Source organism: Alosa pseudoharengus, unplaced genomic scaffold, assembly GCF_046254945.1.
Source record: "Alosa pseudoharengus isolate Yale_2024_CS ecotype anadromous, Long Island Sound unplaced genomic scaffold, YU_APseudo_1.1 YU_APseudo_1.1_scf_21, whole genome shotgun sequence".
Taxonomy (NCBI): Eukaryota; Metazoa; Chordata; class Actinopteri; order Clupeiformes; family Clupeidae; genus Alosa; species Alosa pseudoharengus.
In genome coordinates, this window is record NW_027468674.1 from 20,098,987 (window position 1) to 20,123,604 (window position 24,618).

At 45.3% G+C, this 24,618-nt stretch overlaps 1 protein-coding gene across 2 annotated transcripts in view; it reads right to left on the reverse strand.

The window, feature by feature from the left end:
• LOC143137786 (disks large homolog 5-like) overlaps nucleotides 1-24,618 on the reverse strand; it is a 67,759-nt gene that overhangs the window by 40,017 nt on the left and 3,124 nt on the right. The window contains exons 2-7 of one of the 2 annotated variants that reach the window (XM_076298105.1): nucleotides 17,673-17,741; nucleotides 16,317-16,473; nucleotides 13,376-13,519; nucleotides 9,328-9,511; nucleotides 2,988-3,247; nucleotides 549-861 (exon numbers count right to left, since the gene is read on the reverse strand). In XM_076298105.1, the coding sequence (XP_076154220.1) occupies nucleotides 549-861; nucleotides 2,988-3,247; nucleotides 9,328-9,511; nucleotides 13,376-13,519; nucleotides 16,317-16,473; nucleotides 17,673-17,741 (1,127 nt within the window). Of the gene's footprint in view, nucleotides 1-548; nucleotides 862-2,987; nucleotides 3,248-9,327; nucleotides 9,512-13,375; nucleotides 13,520-16,316; nucleotides 16,489-17,672; nucleotides 17,742-24,618 lie in introns of both variants that reach the window. The other variant, XM_076298104.1, reaches the window with a different exon arrangement.

A 24,618-nucleotide genomic window follows, 5' to 3' on the forward strand; every position in this document is an offset into this window, starting at 1 on the left:
ATCTCCCAAGCGCCCAAATATTTGGATCTAGTTACCAGCACAAATTGTACAACTTCTGTGTAAAGGGAATTTGCTGAAAAGCACATGTTTGGAGACAAAACCACAGTGGCTTTCCCTAAATGAAAAACAGAACTGTTGGGATGTCAATGTATTACCAAATATCAGTTTCTTTGAAAATGCCTCTCGCCTCTGCAGAGCCAGTTGTTACCTAATGATGTTTAGAATCAAATTCCCTGCATCTTGGTCATGGCACACAGGCAATATATTTGTGTCCTTGACTAATGCACCACATACCGTTGCTGTTTACTCTGAACTGAACCTGTTCTGTTACTGAGAGATCCAACGATTGGTTTGGAAAGTGAGCTATAGAAGTGAAATTCCTATACGTTTGTCTCCAGACATACACTCTAAAATATCCATGTTTTATAATGCAAGCCTGCCTGTGCAACGTACATTGATAGTACCACTACCAACACATGACTCTAGTACAGGGGGGGTGTGTCTCGTCTAATCTCGTCTGTCTCGTCTAATCTCGTCTGTCTCCTCACCTGTCTGAGGGCCTCCAGCTCCTCGCTGGCCACCCGACGCTGGCTGGACGTGTTCTTCAGCTTGGCCTCGGCCGCCTCCAGACCTGTCTGCAGCTTGTCCACCTCCTTGATGACCTGGTCGCGCTCGCTCATCACCAGGCGGTACTCGCTGAGCACGGCGTCGCGCTCCTCGCGCAGCTTCTCGGCCTCCTGGCCCGCTTTCAGCTGGAGCGTGCGTGAGCGCGTCGCCTCCGACTGCACGCGCTCCAGCTCGCGCTGCAGCTCCGCACCACGTGACGAGGCCGCCGCTAGCTCCTGCTGAAGTGCGTCCAGTCTGGAGAGCAGGGCAGTGAGAAGTGTGGGGGGGGATTAGTACACTTGGGAAGTACGAGGCAGTCCCTCTATACATTTAGTGTCCTCATAACAATGCATAGTTATACAATGCATTGTTATAGAGTACTATTAGCCCCGCCATGCTTGGGGGTTACATTGAGGGTACAGTGGGCCAAGCATATGTAATTGACAGTGTGTTAGAGCAGAGACATGTGTTTGTGCTCCCTCTCCCATTCGCTTCCTGTCACTCTCCACTGTCCTATCATTAAAGGCATAAAAAAAAATGCTTTAAAAAGTTTGTCGGCTGATCCAACAGATTCAGAACTAACATCACATCAACATTGCACAGTGTCTGCTTGGCATTATATATTCAGTGTCCTCATAACAATGCATTTAAAAATATTTAAATACAATAATGCCTACATTTCAGTAACCATTATTAGCTGTGCTTTGTTACCCTAACACGAACCCTAAAACTTTGTCTCAAATACATCTTGTAACAATATATGCTAATATCAGAGGTATAGTGTGCTGTAATATCAATTATTAAGTGCACTTACTATAAAGTGGGCCAAAAATGTGTACAGTGTGCCTTTGAATTAATTATTAAGTAAACGATATAAAGTGGGCCAAAAACTTCGCACCACAGGGAGGGAGGATGTCCAGTGCAATCTCTCGTTATCATGGGAGTGTCCAAATGTGTGACGGCTTCCTTTTTTTTTTTAGTGTCAGAGCCCTGGCGATGGTCATGAAGCATCATGGCAAGTGTACAACACGGTATAGTGGTGCCAGGTGGATATGAGGTGTTGCAAATGACAAGTTTTGAGTATGAAATATTTAACACATACAGTGCAGTGTGAACCACTTTGGTGTTCTGCGGTAAAGGGTCTTTTTTTGTTGTTTTGTCAGTATGCACTCTGAAATGCCACAAACGCTATACACAAATGTACCAATATTGTTATTACCACCTATGCCATGCATTTAAGCTTGTGCTGTGATACCCCATCCTGGAGGCTTGCCACTGTTATGACTAGCATAGTGTAGTGTAGAGCAGCATAGTGTCGAACACTACTAGGACTAAAGTATAATGTAGCACAGTGGTTCTTAAACTGGGGGTCCCCAAGAATATGGGAGGGGTCACGAAATTATTTGCAGTCTGAATTAGAGAAACATTTCTAAAAGAAACATGTTTAAAACCTGGGATATTCACTAGACCTAGAAGTAGGCTTACAATTCAACGTGTTTCCGTAATGATCCTCTGAAATTGAATGCACTGTTTACGTAAAATCAAATCTCTACCTGCCCTCTTAGTGAAGACTAATAGGACTAAAGTAGAGTAGTAAAGTATACTGTAATGTAGTATGGTGTAGTGCCCCTTGATGTTCTGTAGTATAGGGCCTGTGTGTGGTTATGGAGCACTGATATAATTATTGCAGAGTGCTAAAGTATGATGTAGTATAGTGAGGCATTTAGGCCTGCTTGTGGCTGTCCCTCCACCACACTCCACAGCGCGTTGTGCCTAACTTGGGGCTTATTGCTTAAGTATACTAGACTGCTCTGTAGTATTGGTGTATTTAGGCCTATTTGTATTAATGTATAGTTTACTGGATTGTTCTGTAGTATAGTGGTGTATTTAGGCCTATTTGTATTAACCCATTTAACCTAAAATGCCTGCTAAAAACGCCTATAGAATCCTATGGCATTCTAGACTAAATAACGTTATTTCCTGAGGGTTTTCTGAAAACATACTAAAAATTGTCAACGTCTACCAAAATTTAATATCTAAGCCTCTGTAGCACCTAGAAACATGAAATAAAAAGCATGCTGCGCTACGGGGAGGGTCAATGTTGCATCATGCAGCATCCAGCGCGAATGGGTTAATGTATAGTTTACTGGATTGTTCTGTAGTATAGTGGTGTATTTAGGCCTATTTGCATTAATGTATAGTTTACTGGATTATTCTGTAGTATAGTGGTGTATTTAGGCCTTCTTGTGGCTGTACCTCATCATATTGGTAGAGCACTAATGTGACTAGTAGAGACTACTAAATTATAATATTATTATGTTGGAGTGTCGTGGTGTGTTCTGTGACATTCTGCAATGGATTTAGTCCTGCGTGTCTTGTACCTCCTCATTCCTGCGGAGCACTGCTGCTGGTAGTGGACAGCAGAGTCCCGGTGCTTGAGCAGCACGTCCACCTGCTTCTGAAGCCGCCGGTTCTCTTCCTCCACCTGTTCCAGACGGCTCAGGTCTGCATTGTGATTGGCCGTCTTCTCGTTGTAGCGTTTGCGTAGTGCCTCGTACTCCTTGCGCGCCGTCTCCAGCTTGTCCATGGCTGTGTCGTAAAGCTTGTTAAGGATGTCCGGCGAGCCATTCTCCCGAATCACCTGCATGGCAAAGAAGTCACCACAGCAAACCATTACTGAATTTAGCAAATCAAAATCCTGATCAAATTCCACCTCGAGATTATGACGGAGCAAAAGCAGGGACTGAATATGGACAAATCTGATCCTGAGTCACATCATCTCAGATTAACACTACAGGATCTCAAATGAACACCACAGGATATCAGATTAACACTACAGTCAGCATGGCCAGGTATGCTTCAGTTTCCTGCAAGCAGAGTAATCAAAGACTCGTCCAAGAACACTTATAAGCATTAAGGAACGTGCCTCCTTAATAGCAGAATCTGCTGAATTTGTTGACAAAAGTGATCCAGATCTTGATCTGTTGTAGATCTACCATAGCTCTGGCAGGCCCAAATCCAAACCAGACCTTTTCAGCACCAGCTGTTATCTGACCAACTCCCTGGTTTTGTGCCATCCTGGCTTTTGCACTTGGTCCCAGTCATTGATTTTTGCTCATAAGATGGACTTCAGTTCATAAGGACGCAGTGCCACCTCTCCACCTGCAGGTGGCAGAGATCAGGCGGCTCACTTCTCTGACCTTAAGTAACCACACCGCTGCCCACTGTCCAAACACAACCTTGTTTTTGTTGAGCTTAAATGTCAATTTCTCATGAATGTCTCCTGACGCATCAAAGGCACCGGGCATTCAGATGGCGTGACTACGTTTCCACAGCGCTTTATTTAAAGTGGCCTCCACCACAGATTTAAATTCAAATTTGTTTCTTTGTTTCCTCTTTTTTTTTTTTCGGTGGATGATCAAACGCCGCGCTGCACTGCTTCCGTGCCCGACAGATCAAAGCCCCATGAGGCAAACCGTTTGTCCAATGGAGAGACTCTTCTTTTTAGTGATGAGGAGCCCGGGTGAAGTTACAGCCTTTGCCTAAATTAAACAGTTGAACTCATACAAGCAACAGTACAGATGGCACAAGCTCAAGTCGGCTTTTAGGCTAAATGAGCAGTTGATTTGCTTATCGTTCGGGCTTACCTAGGCCATAACTCTTTCAGCGGGGATGAAGTCATGCAGGCTTTTAAGCAAGCATCGGAGCATTTATGACAATCAGCCATAAATAAACGGCATTATTGAGAAATGACCAAAAAAGGAGCGGAGCCAGTTGGGGGGTTTCAGGCGCAGCGGTTTCTGTGGAGGAGCGGAACTGAGCTGTGGGGTAACACTGCTGGCATGTGGAGCGATCATGGCGATCGGGCAGGGCAGCGTTTCTCTCAGGAGCATGCTGCATAGCAGAGATGTGCACTTGGATTTCCCTCCGTAACCTTCTGACTCCTACTCACTCCCCCCGCCCCGCTTTCCCCCCCTCCTTCTTCGCTCATTCTCTATTTATCCTCATCTGTTCATCCGCTCATCCAACAGCCTCTCTCTCTCTCGGCAAGAAGAGAATTTTAATGAGACCCAAATATTACCCTGGTCTAGTAGCACCGTGGTTACTAAAGTTTACTAAAGATCACTAAAGGTCATAAGATGAAGTCAGACAACACAGGAACTTCCACAAGCAGAGAGGGCTAGGTGATTTTTTTTTATTTTTTTTTTGGAGGGGGGGGGGGGGGGGGCATATGTATGAAATCAGCTTCAGGGAAGACACATGTAAGAAATCAGCAGGAAGCATTGCCGTGTAATTAGAACACTAAAGCCCTGAAACAATTAAACTAATAAAAACACAAACAAACAAACAAACAAACAAACAAAGACATGTAGGGCATTTCCCATCATCTGGCTAATTTGAAACTATGCAGCCTGGGCTAATTTCGAAGGCCCGGCAAAAAGTCCTGACAGTGGCTAAGCGCACAGCGTTTATTATTGTCGTTAGTTTGTTTGGATAATGACCTGACCTCATTAGCGTGAGGCTGAGAAGCCAAAAGCCCGGGTCAGGTCTTGGCCTGGATTCCCCACGCACACTAAGACTATGGGAAGCCTTTCATTAGCTTGTCTAAAAGGCCACACCAAAAGGGGAACATCACCACCTTTCATTTTCCATAGTAGAGGGTAGCCCTATTTTCAGCTGCCTACTTATTCACAGTGAAAATGTCACATTTAGGCTACTTGTCTGTGGCTAATGCTAGGGTTCAGGCAGGGTTAAGAGTAAGGTTAAAGCTTGAGTAACCACCTAAAAACAGACTGAAAAACAGGCTACACTTCTATGGTTGCTGGAAAATGACAATGGACTTTTTAGAGACAGACAGTCTGGGCAGAGCATAGGATGACACAAGCAAAGCATCATCCAGAAGACAGTAAAATAACACTGGAGTTATTGAAGTAGCTCTACTGTATATTGAACATAAATACTTTAAAATGGCTATTATAGTGTATTGCATGTCTAGCGTTCAGCATGTTAAACACATGAATGTGATCTATTAATAAATGTCCCAATCTATGTATTCTTTTGTAACATCATAAGTTCATAATGTGGAGACTCTTTCACTCTCCATAGACTGAAGAGTGGCTCTTTCACACAGGACTGAAACTTGCTGCTTGTGTGAGAATTTTAAATGGACTTTGGCGCGTTTGACACAAAGCTGTAAATCACAGATGAGCCACTCTGAGAACATTTTTTGACCAGATATGTACTTCTACTGCTTCAGGTAAGGAGCTTATCTGAGTCACCTGTACTGCATGTGCATCTGTCACGTGTGTGTGTGTGTGTGTGTGTGTGTGTGTGTGTGTGTGTGTGTGTGTGTGTGTGTGTGTGTGTGTGCGCATACATATTTGCATGCACGTTTGCCAGGGATTAAAGTGAAAAAAATTAGTTTGACTGAACTTTTTTCAGGCCATAAGTCATACGTTGTTCATATCTATCTATAGAGATAGCACCCCTTTTTGCGGTCGCGACCCATTGATTTTTAATGTACAAAAAGATGCAAACAGCAAAGTAAAGAAAGTATTCACCTTATTCACACGCGGCCATTGTTTAAACCAAAACGAGGCTACAAGGTACACTTACTATATAATTAATTATGGTTCGTGTACCCTGTAGCCTCGTTTTAGCAGCCAATGGCCGCCATGTGAATAAGGCGAATTCAGTGTTTTTGATTGAGATTGAGTTTTCCTGATGAACAAAACAATATTTCAGTACCATCCCTGACCATTGCTGACAAGCCATTGCCGTTCTTTTCTACTGCAGCAATATTGTAGAAGGGCTTTAACTTACACTCTTATTTAATTACTTCAGGCCAAAAGTGTTTAAAGGGGAGATTTGTTTCTTTTCTTGTATATGCAATTCAACACCAAGTAAAATCTATAAAATCAAGTTTGCAAGACTTCCCATTTCCTCATCAAAGTAATGAATCAGAACATTCGAGATATTGTTCATATTTCCATTTGTTGCCTCATCCGCATTTAATGAAAACGTGGTAATTTTGAGTTTTACAGACAACTCAGATTTCCAATGAGGAGCAATACTGTGTGTGCTCATGCAGGAGGTCTGCGCATTTGATAACGACAATCTGGAGAGGGCACTTTTGTCTTCAGCATCATATTGTATAAGGTTGACAAGAGGTTGCGATATGGTGAGGGACAGGTCGTGTTGCGCTATGAAAGAACATGCGTAGCCTACTTTCTGAGCGCAAAAACGGTCAGCCATAGATAAACGTAGTTTGTAGTTCTCCCCCGTTTCCAACAGCCGCCCATCTCCATTTATTTTTTAACTTATGACACCTGTGCCTTCCTTTAGCAACAACGCATCCATGACAGCTAGTGGCCTTGCCAAATAGACACACACAAATCATGACGCTAATATGCAAGGTTCAGGTTGGCCTACTGGTCATGGTTTTGTGCTATAAATTAATAATATTTTATAGCAAAGTTTAAAGTTGACTTATTTTAATTGCATGGTTATTTTTTGTCAACATACACTCACAACCTACTGTCGTTAAATGTGAAGGCCTAAGCAAAATAGGCTACAAGGCTGTCTGTGCGTCACAAACACGACTGACCCCCTTACTCAACAGTTCGCGATGATGATAGTATTATTATTTTATGTTAACACGCTCAGTCAAAACCTTCCGCAAAACCTACCGCAAATGGTGAAAAACATTGTTGTACATGTCATAACAGACAGGATAATAAATTGCATAGGCTACGGTTTATATTGCGTCGCTTTTAGGGCTGGGATAAACTATTCTTTTTTAAACGATTAATCTAGCGATTATTTTTTTGATGCATCGATTAATCTAACGATTCATTTTTTCAGTCCGATTCGATTTCGATTCGATTATCGATTATCTCCCCATTAATTGACTAATAGCAACTTATACATGTTGATTTACATATCTGAATGAAAAAAACATGAATTTCTTAACATTTTCCAATTGAAAACAAACCAATTTGGAATATATGTTTATTGCTCTTAAGATTCCAAAATAAAAGACTATACAAGTGCAAAGTAATGCATTCTTAGTCAGAGGTAGCATTCAGTTCAGTTCAGTAGGTCTAATTGAGTGCCTGTCACTTTAAGACGACGTTCGTGAGGGAATCCCTGCAATTAACATTAACACCGTTAAAACGCTGCTGATGTGTGAATGCAATTCATAACGTAGTTAGTTCAAATAACGGTTCGTAGCCTACTTCTCCTTGGGACAAGCACTTTTGAGTCTTGGAAAACACTTTTCCATTTACATTGGGATTTTGCAAACATTCAGAGTCAATAAAATGAGCCCTACATGAGTAACGAAATTGACAAGCAGATGTAAGTAAGCATGCTAAACTTGACATCCAAACAGTATTCTAACATTATCTTTGAGATACTGCTTGATTGCATAACTTAACTTAGTTTGGTCTCCTCAATGTAGGCTACTATGTTGTGATGGGACCTTAGCAGAGTTAACTTTAATGCAGCAGTTTTGAACAAATTTGAGCAGCAAGGTCACGATGCTAAGCGGATTTAATAGCAATTTAGCCCACCGTGTTCTATGCAATGCTTCTATGTTGCAACAACAATCCTTCAACAATCGTGAATATTTTGTTAAATGCACATGCAGAGGAGGAGCAGCGGGCTCGTTACAAGAGAGAGTGGCCGGGGCAAGGAAAGGCTGCGTGCGTAAAAAGCACAGCTCAATGATTTCGTGGCCCCCAGCCACAGATCAACGTGGTCAACGTATGGGAAACATTGAAGGTGTAAAATTCAAAATATTTAGCGGCACACATTATGCTTAATGAATCGACGCGCATATTTTGCGTCGACGTATTTTTTTTCGTCGACGTCATCGATTACGTCAACGCGTTGTCCCAGCCCTAGTCGCTTTACACATATTATTAGTTGCATTGATTGATTGAAACTGTAACAATAATAGGTTACATCGGGTGGCATAGCAGGCTGTCTGTTCAAGTCATAGCGACACCCAAAATGAATGACCTCCCCTGACAAGAGTTTGCAAGAAATTGTCTAGATTGATGCACGGAAAGAACACAGCCTACGCCTCTTCCCCGAATTCGCACATAGAGCTCACAATGTATCATATCCAAAAAAGTTAAACGGATTGGCCAACCTCATCAGCTGTCTCGATTGTGCCACTATAATTCAACTTTTAGACCGTTAGTCATCCAGACGTGTTCTTTTTTTTTAAGCAAACGCCCCAGGCCAATGAGACAAGCGTGTAGCTACAACATCTAAACAAAGCGAAACTCATGGCTGACGTATCTTCTTGAGCGGTCACTGATTGAGACACTATTAGGTCTTTAAACATTTACCATCACACACATTAATTCATCGGACCTAATATTTGTAGTTGCCTTAAAAAAAGGAAAAGAAAAGGTGATAGTCCCCCCCCTCCTATTTTTTTCTCATCAGATCTGCATCGATCTCAAATATGGCATTTCTAAAATCAAATTGACAGAAATCCGTCCTACGACGGAGAACTTTAATCCTTAGCGTTTGCATGTGTTGATATACCTCCATCAATATGCCTTCATAGGGCCTCCATCACACACGCTCTTTGCAAGGAGGTCAAGATCCCAAGAGACCTTAGAGACCTGCCTGTGTGTGAGGCCACATGTGTGTGTGTGTGTGTGTGTGTGTGTGTGTGTGTGTGTATGCTGTGTCCTGCCTCACCTGCTGATGGAGCACGCGCAGGTCGGCGGCCTCCCTCTGGTCGTCGAGGCGCAGCCTGCGCAGCTCGTCGCAGGCCTGCTGCAGGTGCTGGTGCTCGCGGAGCAGCTGGCTGTAGTCGCGGCGCAGGCCCTCCGCCTCCTCCTTCAGCTGCGCCTGCTCGCCCAGGGCCCGGCTGTGGAGCGTGCTGAGGGTGGGGAGGAAGGAACCGACACACTGGATTAGTGCAGCTCAGGCTTACCGGAGGGAGTGTGTGTGGGTGTGTGTGTGTGTATGCAAGTGTTAGAGTGACAGTTATGCATCTGTCTTCACTCAACTCAGTAATTGTGTGTGTGTGTGTGTGTGTGTGTGTGTGTGTGTGTGTGTGTGTGTAAGGGCAGCAGTTACTGCATCTGTCTTCACTCAAATCTGTGAGTGTGTGTGTGTGTGTGTGTGTGTGTGTGTGTATACGTGTCTAAGAGGGAGTCTGTGTCTAACTGTGAAAGCGGCAGTTTCTGCTTCACTTCACTTAACTTTGTGGTGTGGTGTTGTGTGTGTATGCGCACGTGAGTCAACCTGTAGGTCTATCTGCATGAATGCATGTGCACTTTTCATGCATGTATATGCTTACGTAACAAAGTCTGTCAGCACAGCTAGAACTTCAAACAAAATAAGCCCAGGGCAGATGTGGCTTTTAAGCACACAGCATAAGCCATGTGCAGGTAGAATAAGCTTGTGTACCACACAGCATGAGCACAGATCATGACCTGCACTTCATCCCGTCTACAGTAATGACAGCCCACCACCGCAGTGCCTGCGCTTATACGCGATATCCAGTTCACCCTGCTCATGCAGTCCTAAAATGACCCATAGGATCATCTTTGATAATACAATGGGTATTAAACAAAGCTTACAACTGACCAGAGTGAATTATAGGTGAGAGGAATGGACAGAGAGATGGAGAGAGAGAGAAAACGGTAAGGATAAGCAAACAGCGCAGTACGTGGCCAGTTGTTAGCGTGAAATAAACTGCTTATATTGTTTTTTCTGTCTTTGGCCGCACAGATGCACAGAGCAGCCTGAAGGAAGAGGCTTAAACGCTATCCCATAATCCCTCATCTGCCTGTTGGCATAGCAGCCAGCTGTTGGGTTGTCTTTGCGATGGAGATGGTATGCCATCATGAAATTAGTCAAATGGCCAAGGCCTTATGTGACTAAATCCAAACAGCGCTAAAAAAGGAAACCGCAAACACTGAATTTATCCTTTGAAGTCTGTATTTGTGAAACAGTACAATAATAGAAATGAACTGAATATGTACCGGTACAGCACCACAGTGGCAAATGCATATGGCAGCTCAAGAATGCTCTGGATTGGGATTAAGGGACCTTGAGGATAACACTTTTAGAGGCGCGAGTCAAGACAATGGCTGAACTCAAACAAAACACCACAAAAAACAAACAAAAAAAAAAAAACACTACAAACATGACCACTTGATCCCACTTGGAAGCCAAAGCCACACCTGGATTTTGCCGCAATCACTTTTTGATGGTGACAAAGTGAGTCCATTGCCGTTGTTTACACTTGGGACGGTGATAACTTGTCCCAAACATTCTTTTATCAGTCACATCTATGCAGGCTGCATGTGATGTATGGCGGTGTAAGTGTAGTGTTTACGGAGCTGGGCTAGCGTGCAGTAGCCTGAAAGTTGTGGGTTCAATTCCTGGCACCCACAGTTGTGCCCTTGAGCAAGGCACTTAACCCCAAGTTTGCTCCAATGTACAATGTAATCCCTTGTAATATAGTTGACATATGTAAGTCACTTTGGACAACAGTATCTGCTAAATAAATAAAATGTTCACAAGCGGCCCTCCAGAGAGGAGGAGTGCACTCTGACAGACTCCACAGCCAAGTGGGCTTGTCTTCTGCCAGATGTTAGCGGACACCCCCACCCCCCTCAGATCAGCAAGTGGGGATCTGCAGGGTCAGGGGTCACCTAATCACTGTGATTCATCAAGCCTCTGTCTAACACAGGGATAATGATCTTCGTTTCAATGAGCCTCTGCCTTAAGACACGGATAAAGACTTTGGTATCCTGCACGAGAATCAAGGAGTTGGAATCAACCATCAAGAAGCCAAAACACCGTCTTGGCAGTTTGAGCTCCTGACACTGACATCTTTAACTCGCACCCAAAATACTTTACTAAGTGTTTGAGGGAGCGTGCCTATATTGCTGAAACAGTTTGAGCTCCGCTCATTCAAAGTTGGTGGCAAGTGATTTGATGCGTCAAAAGGTAGTTTTTTGGTCCTCCAAAAAACAAATTCTTTCTCATGACACTGTATTACAGAATTCAATATTATCCTGTGTTCAAAAAAGTGCTACCTCTGAGTATACGGTGGCGTGTTGGTTAGATATGGGTATGCATGTGTTGAGAGACCTGGCCATTGCGTGAGGACCCAGGCTCCTCGCACAAGGATTAGAACACCATTTTCTTAAAGAATATCTTTTGTGCTTTTTGCCTTTTTTATGCAGGGAATCCCATGGGCATGTGGGCCTGTATGTGGTCAGGATGCAGCCACCTGTGCCACAGCTAGCCCCCCAGAGCATCATGTTTCATGTATGAACATAATTTAATTTATCGTCTGAGGGTAAAGTTAAAAAGTTGTAGAGCGTCTGAATCAGCAGAGAACGATTCCCTTCTCGCACGGGCTGCAGAGACGGCATCTATAAGACGCGCCAAATAAAGAACCCTGTGTTTGATACTCCAGTGTTTTTTGACTACGCTGGAGCGCTGGAGGCAAGTCTACTGCGCAAACTCCAAGGCACGATGCCTTTCAGATAAGCAAGTCCTCAGTGAGAAGCCGAGACTGCCGCTTATGACACATCCGTAATCCTCTTGGAAATCATCAATAGCTGGGCGGCCTTTCATCGTGATCATCATCATCATCATCATCATTGTGCATCGAGGCAGGCAGCTCCTCTATTGAGAACCCACAGATCACCCAAACAGATTGCTTGTCTCGTCTCCCGAGAGCCTTTGGAGATCTGAGGAGAAGTGGCGCTCCTCTCTCTTTTGTGTTTGTGTTGACGGCGTTCATCATAATCACAGGCGAAATGAGCATCTTTATTTTTGGTTGCTCTGACTGGAGCACCAACGCGGCCCAATTTGAGGATTTAGTGAAGATTAACTCCGCTGCTTTCAGCTCTGTGTGTGCAGACGGACAGCTCCGCACACCCCTCTCTAATCACCCTACTCCCATCTGCTGATCATATCGAATTGTGCTCAATTCCATTTTTTTTTAATGCCTTCCTGTTCATCCTGAGTTTGGTTTGGGAGAGGCGTGGATGACAAGGAATACCCAGTATGTAGCGGAGAGAGGGGATGCCAGTGGGTTTGATGCCATGGTTTGGTGCCATGACAGCAGGAGGAAAAAAGACCAGGACGAGGGGTATGAAGAACTGGCACTGTGTTTAGCAGACGTCTTTACCCAATGTAAAGTACACACTTCCGACACTATCTGCATGTGTGTGTAGTCAAATCAGGGTACTGATCCCGTGACCTTTATGGCACAACTAACGTCGTGCCTCACTGCTTTACTACGCTACAAAGCCAGAAGAGAAGAACATAACAGGGTGGAGGAATGAAGACAAAGTCTAACTAAACAAAACCTGATAAATAAGATAGTAATAGAACATGAATACAATAAGGTGATAAAGAAAAAGAAAGGGTGACAAATATGCAGGTCAACTGTAACCTTTACATCCCTTGTTCTTGTCAAATAGCTCTGAAATGAATGAGATATAGAAGGGACGGAAAAAAGGGACAATGAGAGGAGATCCCTTGAAGTCATGTATTATCTATGTACACCTCCTGAACTGTAATATTTCCATTGTTCAATAAATAAAGAATTTAAAAAAAAAAAAAGAAAGAAAGGAAACAAAATAAGTCAAGAGAAAGTTACTGGTGCCTATAGATTTGCCATGGGGCTGAACTCCACGACCGAAGAGGAAGATGACGGAAGAAGATGAAGAGAAGATGAAGGAGACGGCGTTTAAAAGAAAGAGGCGCTCACTGGTAGAAGTCGGCCTCCTTGACGGCCTCTTCGCAGCGCTGCAGGGTCTTGCTGTGCTGGTTCTGCAGCGACTGCAGGTCTCCCATGGCCTTGGTGCACTGCAGCTTGAGCCGCTCGTAGTCGTGGCCCGGCTTCGCACTCGGCCTGCAGGGGTGGAGGGGACGGGGCGGGCGGGCGGAAGAGGAGAGAGAGGAGAGAGCGCATGAGTCATGAGAGCCAGATTTGGAGGAAAAGACACAAATAGAAGACAGGAGAGAGAGAGGGGGGGGGGAGGCAAGAAAGAGACAAAGGAGGACAGAGAGAAAGACAGAGAGATACATGGAAAGATATACTGAGAGAGAGAGAGAAAGACAGAGAGAGATACATGGAAAAACATACTGAGAGAGAGAGAAAACCGAGATACATGGAAAGACATACTGAGAGAGAGAAAGAGAGATAGATAGATAAATACATGGAAAGACATACTGAGAGAGAGAGCGGGAGAGATACATGGAAAGACATACAGAGAGAGAAAGAGGGAGAGAGAGAGAGAGAGAGAGAGAAAACCGAGATACATGGAAAGACATACTGAGAGAGAGAGAGAGAGAGAGAGAGAGAGAGAGAGAGAGAGAGAGAGAGAGAGAGAGAGATAGATAGATAAATACATGGAAAGACATACTGAGAGAGAGAGCGGGAGAGATACATGGAAAGACATACAGAGAGAGAAAGAGGGAGAGAGAGAGAGAGATAGATGGAAACAAAAGGGGAGAGAGAGCGAGACAGGTAGAAGAAAGAGAGGAGGGGAAACCCCCGGGTAACAACTGAACTCTCAAGTTTACATGCTGCACTAGTGAAAATGTCCAGTCACTACGGCACAAATAGAATATTAAGAATTCCAGTAAACATCACTATAGCAACCTAATTACCTAATTCACCTAATACCTCATTCACATTCAAGTCACAGAGCTTTTGCATTCTAACCTTTGGTTCACCCATGGACATGATTGGAACTCCTAGAGACTACAGTGGAAAACCCCAGATTTCTAGCACCTGCGTGTCCACAGGACATACAGATCTCCCTGGGGTCTCTCTCACACACACACACACACACACACACACACACACACAGAGAGAGAGTCTAAGTGGTGGACTGGACGCAGTCCCACAGGGACAGACAAAACCTGCAAAATATATGAGCACTGACTCAGAGTGTGCGCACACACACACACACAAACTCATATACATACGCACACCCCAATACACACACACACAAATATACAATCATACACACATGAAATGATGCATGTAGACACCCTATGGTAGACAAAAATGGCACAGACAGACAGACAGGCAGACACACCCGCTCACACAGACAAACACACACACCTTCTCTCTTCAGAAGCTACTCTCATCCATTTAACTAACAACCATTTACTCTGCACAATGGGGTCCATCCAGGAGTTTCTGGTTGGAAAACTTTCAGCTTTTTCCTAAATAATTAATATTAAAAAACAACAGCACAACACTACCTCAGGTTATTATGGCCCCTTTTCCATTTAAAGCAATGTCCTGACCAACACTCGTCACTCCCATAGGATTTGGCTTTAAAAGCACATCTTGGTGACTGTGTGTGTGTCTGATTCGTTGTCACATGTATTTGCATGTGACTCGGTGAATTGTGTGTGTGTGTTTTTGTGTGTGTGTGTTTTTGTGTGTGTGTGTGTGTATATCTGTGTGTGGTGTTGCATGTGTGCAAATAAATGGGTGTGTAAATGGGCATATTTGATATTGTGTGATTGTGTGCGTGTGTGTATATGCAGAATGACATGAGTGAGTGTGCATACATGCATGACTGCGTTTGACATGTGTGGGTGTAAATGAGCAATGTGCGTGTTTTGCCGATTTCATTCTGTCAACGAACGGAGTCAAAAGCCCATTAACACCAAGACCTGGTTCAGACCAGGAAGCAGATATTAATCCTACAGACATGAAAGCTAGCCAGTCTAAAAGTGGCATCATGCCACGATTCACATCAGTCTGTTCGCCTGCCTCCACATGAGGCCTATTGTGAAAATAACTCCAACAATTCTCCACTGGAAGTTATTCAGGGAGTTTACATTGGCATGAAAACACCTTAACAAAACGTGACTGCAAAGGCTTTCCACTCAGCCAGAGGGCATCAGTAAAGCAATGTCAGCCATTTAGCTACCAAGCACCCCCCCCCCCCCCCCCCCCCACACACACACACACACACACAGCCCAGAAATCACGCTTGATTGAAACATACAATGTGAGTTACCATCTCATGTGTGACTGAAAAAAAAAAAGAAAGTGGCTTAAGACGGGATGTTGGTTTGTGTTTAACAGAAAGACATAGGCCACAGTATTCCATCTGGTAGCTTTCTGTGTCAACTCCAGTCCCTAATCCTGAGGCTAGTGATTTGTCTATTCCGGGATTCTTGATATAAGACAGCATCAAAGTGACACTCCATGACATCATGGGAAAAGTCAATGAGTCACGCTGCGCAAGGTGCAGCTGTCTTAACTATTGAAATGTATGCAAACCAATCAAACACCACATGCAAATATGTGGCCTTAACTGCTTCTAGCTTACATTATGATGATGGACCATCTCCCCGTATGACATCAGCTGTGACCAAATGCACACTGAACGAGTCTGCACTCAGCTGCGTCCATCAGCTAGTGGCTAATCCCACCCAGGCCGTCCCCTCACACCAAGCTCCTCCGGGTTAAATGGGTCTGATTTTTGTGTTCAGTCCAGCTTAACCCTTTCACTGCTGCTTACTGCTAGTGCACATCGTAATGGGTCATATAACAACATTAATATACACAGGTTTAAGTTTTTTATATCAGTACCTGCTCATATCTATATGCTGTGTGTGTGTGTGTGTGTGTGTGTGAACTTATCATCTCTGGGGGTGGGGGGGGGGGCACTGCTTACCTGCATTCGTCGAAGGTGGTCCCGGGCGAGGCGAGGGCCAGGCGCTTGCGGAGCTCATCCCTCTGGCGCGTCACCTGCCGCAGCTGGAACAGCACGGCCTCCAGCCGCTCCCCCGGCGGACGCTGCTCCTGGAGGGCCGGCGGCGGCGGGGACGAAGCTTTGCCCGTCGTACCTACCGGAGTAAGCATGTCACTGGGGGAAAGACACCTCTATCCTACGCCCCGCTGGAGGAGCTGGCCGCTAACGTGATTTCCTAACTATTTAGCCGCGGCTTACACATTGATTTTGCTAAATTTCTTCAGCTATGAGGTTATTACACGGGGGGCAGTTAATATGGTATTAATATGGTTTTGTTTCTTTTAACTTGCATAAAACATAGTCCTGAGGCTTATACACAATGCGGCTAATACACAGGGAATTACTGTAAGCGCAATTGGGATAAACTGTTTGAGTTGAGGAGCTACAGATGGCAGGTTGTGCTTGTCCAGTCAAAACTGTGCCAACTCAAAACGTCCTCGGAACCCTTATGTGTGTTTGAATGGTTGGTATCTATTTCATGCACTATGCCAAAATGACTGACCGGGCTTTCTGTGGGAGATTTGATGCTGCTGACCTATGAAGCCAGCACCTATAAACTTGGGTGACCTCGGCATACACACGACACAAGTAACACTTACGCTAATGGGGAGAGAAGATTAATGCCACTAATGGCATCTTCATCTTGACAGCTTTATAAACCCTGTGGGTTGGGCATCTACAGTATTATTACATATATTCAGTTTGTACCTTGCTAACATGCGTGTGTCTGGACCTTCCTGAAACGTGTCTCAGTGCCTTGTTTCATCCTTTCATCCGGTGTTGTGTATTTATGGCCTCTGTGTGTGTGTGTGTGTGTGTGTGTGTGTGTGTGTGTGTGTGTGTGTGTGTGTGTGTGTGTGTGTGTGTGTGTGTATTGGGTGTGCATGTGAGAGGGGCCATGAATAAGCAATGCGCTCTTTCTGGGGCGCTGACAGCTCTCTCCGCTCTGAGGACAACAGCCAGGGCGGGATGTGGGCTATTATACTCTTAACAGACAGAGGCATGCTAGCCTGTGTCCCAGGGTTTTGTTCAGTAGGGTCACCATGTATGAAAATATACAAACACACTCTCATGCATATGATAGATACAGCCCATCATAAATATACAGATACATATGCAGGCATACACACACACACATCCAAATAAGAGATTGTTTTTATTTTTTTTTTTAAATGTCCAATCGTTCACAAGCACACACATGAGCGGACACACACACACACACACACACACACACACACACACACACACACACACACACACACACACACACACACTCACCTATGCTGCTGAGGGAGCTACTGCTCTCGGAGTCAGAGGGCATGGTGGAGAGGACGCTGTAAGTGGAGCCTAGACGTAAACATGGACACAAACAAACAACAACAAAAGCTCATTAAATCACATTCCACGCTTGAGCCCCCACTCTTCGCCTCGTTGAAGGCTCTTTGAAAAAAATCCACATCGATGGAGGCTTTTATTTCATAAGAGGGAGGGGATATTTACATATGGTCATCTAGATATGTTAACCCAAGGTCACGAGGTCATTGTTAAAGCCATCTATGGTTTACTGAGCTCAAAGTAGAGGATAACTTTATTCGTCCACACTCTTAAAGGACACAGTTCAACTGACCCAGATTCGGCAAGAGCATTTTATAGTATCAGTACTGAGCTTATATAACATTTGTTTACAACATTCTTGCTTCATTTGGGCCAGTGCAATGTGTACGTGTCAGTGCAAGTGACATCAGAGTGCCGTGTCATCGCTTCCGCACGTCCGTGGTGCACAGGTGATGCCTTCCTGCTGTGTTACCAGGAGACTGTTTACAGTGTGCAGAAAACCCATGACATCTTTCGGATGAGCTCACAGCCACACATACATGCACACGCACGCGTGCGCACACACACGCACACGCACACGCACACGCACACGCACACGCACACGCACACGCACACGCACACGCACACGCACACGCACACGCACACGCACACGCACACGCACACGCACACACACACACACACACACACACACCACACACACAACTTTTATATGACAATTAATTTCTTCTCAGCTGCAGTTCTAAACAGCTGATACATCTCTTGCCAATGCTGCTCTGTTTGTCCCCTGCTGATTCACCATCACCCCCCCCCCTCCTCCCCCCCTCACCTTCACCTTTCCACTTCCCTCTCTCCCACCTCTCCTCCACTTCCCTCTCCCATCCTCTACCAACACACTCTCACTCTCTCTCTCTCTCTCTCCTCCCTCACTCTTATTCACTCTCCCTCTTGCCCCCCCCCCACCTCTCTGATCCCCACTCCCCCCTACTCTCCCTCTCTCATTGGCTCCCTCTCCTCTCTTTTCCTCTCCTCTCCTCTCCTCTCTCAGATGTGAGAGCCTGGGGAGAGGCTGACTAACCATGCCGTTTACCCACACATCCCAGTCCTGTAAATCTGCCAGTGGAGCCTGGCCCTGCTCCCACTGTGGCCAACACAGTACAGAGCAGAGCAGATCACGCACACACTTAGAGCACACACACACACACACACACAGAGCACAGCAACAACACACACACACACACAGCAACCCCACACACACACACACAGACACACACAGAGCACAGCAACAAAACACACACACACAGCACAGAGCTCCACGCACGCACGTACACACGCACGCACATACACAGCAAAGAACATACAACTTGCACAGCACAAAGAACACGCAGGCCAGACCTGCACACACAGTGTAGAGCACACACAGTGTAGAGCACACACAGTGTAGAGCACACCACTCACAACACACACAGTAGCCTACAGAGGACACACAGCACACAAAACAGACAGCACAGAGGCCTGATTAGAGAGAGAGAGAGAGAGAGAGAGAGAGAGAGAGAGAGAGAGAGAGAGAGAGAGAGAGAGAGAGAGAGAGAGAGAGAGAGAGAAAGAAAGAAAGAAAGAAAGAAAGAAAGAGAGAGAAAGACAGAAAGAAAGAGAGAAAGACAGATAAAAAGAAAGAAAGACAGAATGAAAGAGAGCCAGAAAGGAAGAAAAACAAACAGGTGGCTAAGAAGGAGTGATGGCATGGTACTGAAGGCAGACGCTCTCTTTTTGTTTGGGTGAGCTGGGGTTTCCCAGAAGTCAGCTGGACAGCAGAGTGAGACAATGGCCAAGATTCACCCTGTGGGAGAGGATCCCTCTTCTCTCTCTTTCGCTCTCTCTCCCCCTCTCTCTCTCGCTCTCTCTCTCTCTCTCCCCCACTCCTTCCCCCTCCCCGCTTTTGAGAATCATGTAACCCTGATGATCTCACTCACAACTGTTTTGTCAGGTATGGATTTCTAAGAAACAGATAAGTGTGTCGTTTCAGGTCCCTGCAGTCAGTGTGGAACCAGGATCTAGAACCAGGCCTTAAGAGTCTGTGTACACAACCATCACCTGGTTTTGGTTGGTGGGAAAACAAACAAAAAAAAAAATCACTGAGCCTCCTACTAGATAGACACATTCACAAAAACATTCATTCAGTCCAGTCACAACATCCCTGTGCACTATTGGGTAACATTATCAGCACGAGACAGAGGTCGCCTGTGGGGCGATTACGAGGTCTCTGTACCCTACTCAGTGTGTCGGTCCTTCTGTCCCCCATGCATGCATGCAACACTGTGTGATCCAGACATAATGTCAGTTTGTTCTCCAAAGGGATACAAAGCAGACTGTTTTCTGTGGGGGAATGAAACCACACTATACTGTGATTGTGCTACATTGAAAAAAAGACAGAGAGAGAGAGAGAGATAGATAGAGAGAGAGAGAAAGAGAGAGAGAAAGAGAGAGAGAGAAAGAGAGAGAGAGAGAGAGAGAGAGAGAGAGAGAGAACTGAGCTGGGTGGAATGGGGATAGAGAGAGGGGGGCTGAGCTGTATGGAAGGAAGAGAGAGTGGGAGAGAGAGTGAGAGAGTGTGAGTGTGAGAGTGAGAGAGGACAGGAGGAGCTGAGCTCACTGACAATAAGTAGAGAGAGATAATAAGGCTAGACTGCGTGGAAGAGAGAGAAAGAGGGTGAGAGAAAGAGAGAGAGAGAGAGAGAGAGAGAGAGAGACAAAGAAAGAGGTGGAATGATCTGTGTGAAAGAAGAAATACAGAGTGAGAGCAACGACGCGTGACGAGATAGTGACGTGGTGGAGAGTGTCTGTTTACTAGCTGCCTGGGCCTCCGCTGCCTCCGCTGCGGTTTTCATGGAGTCAGGCTTATGGCCGCGGTGAGGGAAACATGCTCCCTCCAGTCACATTTTGGGAGCACTGGAGCAGGAAGCAAATGGCAGAGCATGACTCAGCATGGCTCAGCACAAAACTACTCATCCAGCTCACCCCTGACTCCCCCCTTCTGCACATGAGACACACAGCACATGGCTGCTTTAGACATTTTCTTCACTCACTAGGACTTCCAATTCAAAGCTGAATCCCATTCACTGAAAGTGCATAGGGGAGAGAAGAGTTAACGTGAGGGAGATGTGTTTGTCTCTGTGTGTGTGTGTGTGTGTGTGTGTTTGCAAGGTGAGCAGCATGTGTGTGTGCAGGGGTGAATATGTGTGTCTGTGCAAATGAGAAAAGAGTGAGTGTGAGTGTGTGTGTGTGAGTGTATGTGTGTGTGAGTGTGTACGTGAGTATGTGACAACCATGACTAACACAAACCTGTAACACATGGTTACCATCACAAAAAGAAAAGAAGTGCCCAGACAAAAGGTTGGAGTTGTCGCTCTTAGCCTGGAGATGGGGAGGGCGAGGTCAGTTACGTAAAACTATAGAACGTCCCAGTTTATTAAATTCACCGCCGCTGCGGGCACTGTGAATCCTGGGAAACTAATGAGAGCCGACTGTGGAGAGAAGAGACAGTGTGTCTGGGACACACATAAAATACACAGGTACACACACACACACACACACACACAAACAAACATTCACACACAAATGGATAGATACACATACAGACACACACTCAAAACACATACACGTGCAAACATACATATGCACGAACAAACAGACAGACAGACAGGCAGACAAACAAACAAACAAACACACACACACACACACACACACACACACACACACACACACACACACACACACACACGAGACAAGAGGTTTTGCTTCAGAATCCACAATCCGGCATCCAGCTGTCTGCCTCTCTGGCAAAGGCAGCTGTCAGACCGCGGCTCTCTTGCTGTTCGCCAACTAATATGCGTCGCTGTTGGTTTTATCGGGGCACAGATGCCACACAGATCCCGACGTCGGAGAAGCCGAGTCCACCCAAGTGCCAAGTTTTCCTCGAATGACTGCCCTGTTCCTGGATGCTGAGCTGTATACTGCCCCCCCTCCACTGCGATTTCAATTTTTGACTTGATCGACTGATGGTCGGTAGTAATTTCAGTTCAATGCCATTATCTGCATTCTATGGCTAATTCATGGCAAAAAGGCATAATAAACCGATATAAAGATAATGTGAGATTAAAATAAATAGATTCAGAACAGAGAAAACAAATAATTGGAATAAGATTCTTCAAATCTATATTTGATAAAAGTGACGGAACTTTATGTGGTGTGATGGCACCTTCTTTAAAAAAACGTTTCCCAGAATGCTTTGAGAATAAAGTCGCTGTCTTAATAATGACTGATTGCTGAATGCCGCTGTGCAGTTGTGCAAAGTCGGAGTCGGAGTTGGGCACTCGAAGTCGGAGTTGGGCACTCATCTCGGCACAGGATGAGAGGTGAGTTTGGAGATTGGGGGGGGGGGGGTGTCACAGTGTGATTTGATTGACAGGTCTTTAGAGGTAGTAGGAAGAGGGGAGGTGTAGTGGGGAGAGGCGAAGGAGGAGGAGAGAAGCTGGATAGGTGATCAGAGCCAGACGTCTCGCTTGACTAGAGTGGCACATGGGGGGCTTGGTTATGAATGCTGGGGAGCTTGTTATCTTTCTGTCTCTCTTAGCAAGTGTGTGTGTGTGTGTGTGTGTGTGTGTATGGGGACTGATGATCCTCCTGCTCTGCACCAGCAAGAGTACTTTGTGTATGAGTGTGTGTGTGTGTGTGTGTGGGTTATGTGAATAATGTTCCACACTATGCCTTGTTATTAACTAATGGGACTGGAGAGCCAAAACAGTAATGATGAAGCACTGATGAGTAGTGAGCATGAGACCATATTGTAACGGGTGCTAATGGAAGCCCATGGTCGCTAGTCTCGCTCTTGGCTACAAAGTTCATCAGCCGGTCAAACTAGTAAGTGAGAGCAGGTCTGTCACATAAACTGTGTGGGAGGGCACATACGCAGTCCAGTCACATGTGGCAAAGACAGATGGAAACACAGGCAGAAAGAAAGACAGGAGAGAGATAATCTTAATCCAATGTATTATAATGCGTATGCTGTCTGTGTGTGTGTGTGTGATCACATGCCTACGTATGTGTGTGTGTGTGTGTGTGAGTGAGTGAGTGAGTGAGTGAGAGAGAGAGAGAGGTATACACACAATTTTTCATGTTACATGGTACTGTTTCCCTTAATGCTGAGAGAGAGAAAGAGAGAGAGAGAGAGAAAGAGAGAGAGAGAGAGAGAGAGAGCAAGAACAGCAAAATACTGACAAGGAGCAGGATTTGCACAGGGCCTTCACTCCTCCACAGACAAAGCGCTGTTGTTGCTGGTCAGACCCTACATTTAAGTCCACAGAACAGCAATCAGTGCACAGAGAGGCCGGTGGGATAGCCAATAGAACTGTGCCTTTCACGCCCCTGCTGCCATGGGGACCTCTGACCTGGTGATTAGCAGGCAGGCCCAGCTATAGGCTCACACACCACTTTTTAAAGGGCCTCATATGGAAGACGGCCGGTTATGAAACCAGGTGCCTCTCTGTAACGCTGGGGGCATGTCAAGCCTGAAAGCATAGTCCCATTGCTAGGCTGGAGGAGAGGATAATTGGGGGGGGGGGGGGGGTAATTGGGAAAAAAAAACCCATGCAATCTCAGACGAGAAAGGCCTCTTCGGCTTGTCTCCATGGGAGTAGCGTTCGGTGTTCTAACTTTGTTTCTACTCTGATGAATATCCACTGGCTTTTGTTTTTAATGCCAGCTGCGAAAAACACTCTCTCTCAAGCAGGGTTCTTTTTCGAGAACACATGAAGAACTGTGATTTTTGTCTAGTAATGGCACAGGTCAAGTGCTCTGTTCCCATGGCTCACTGATAAAGGTCCAGTGGGCAGCTGATGTAGTTTGTGCTCTTAAGGATCGTTCACACCAGGAACAATAACAATAAAAATAACTATTAACCATAACAATCTGAGCGTCCAACGATAAGTCTCTCTTTGTGTTAATGAATGTGATGTCTACAATTCCATGGATTCTGTTTGGCTGTTCCATCAGCTTTTTATGATTCTCAAAATCATTCTTAAAGTGATCCCTGACGATATCGTTCTTCCTGTCACTAGTGTTATAGCTTATGTGTGGCTGTTGTCATTCATATCAGCTAGAGCTCTACTTTTTTGCCGTTCTCGTTAGCTATCATTCTTGGTGGGAACGGCCTTTTAGTGCACTGACTGTGAGACACTGGTAGTGGCTACAAGTCTCCTCAACATCCCCTAATGTGATCGTGGATGTCGAATGCAACTGAAAAGTATTTGGAGAAAAGAGGCACACAGACACACTTCATCTGGATGGTCCCGGTTGACGACCATTTTTGATTCATGTTAAGGTCAAGGTTTGGGTTTGGTAAAGGTGATGTTAGGTGAACAACAGACTACTTGAATTCCAACAAACCATCTGTAGAGACTCTGCAGACGGACTGTACAAATAAAGTGTGTCTAGGAAAATATAGGCCTGGCCTACACCACCACCACCACCACCACCACCTGTCAAATGAGGTACAGTAAATGTTATGGGACACAGTGGCTGTTCCTATGACATACTTCAGGAATGTAACTTGCATGTTTGGTTTTCAACCAGCCCCATCAGGTAGGTCCCAGCAGCTCTTTTAAACATTACGACAACGACAATCAGAGGTGGGAACATCTGTCATCCCTGCCAGTCTCAACAGTTGAATCACTGATTGACAGAAAGAACCACAGAGTCAGACAGACTGTCACGCGAGAGTGAAAGAATGAGAACAGAATTGTGTAAACCTGAGTTACTATAGTGACAGACAGACGGAGAGGGGGTGGGCAGTGAGAGAGAGAGAGAGAGAGAGAGAAAGAGTGAGAGACAGAGA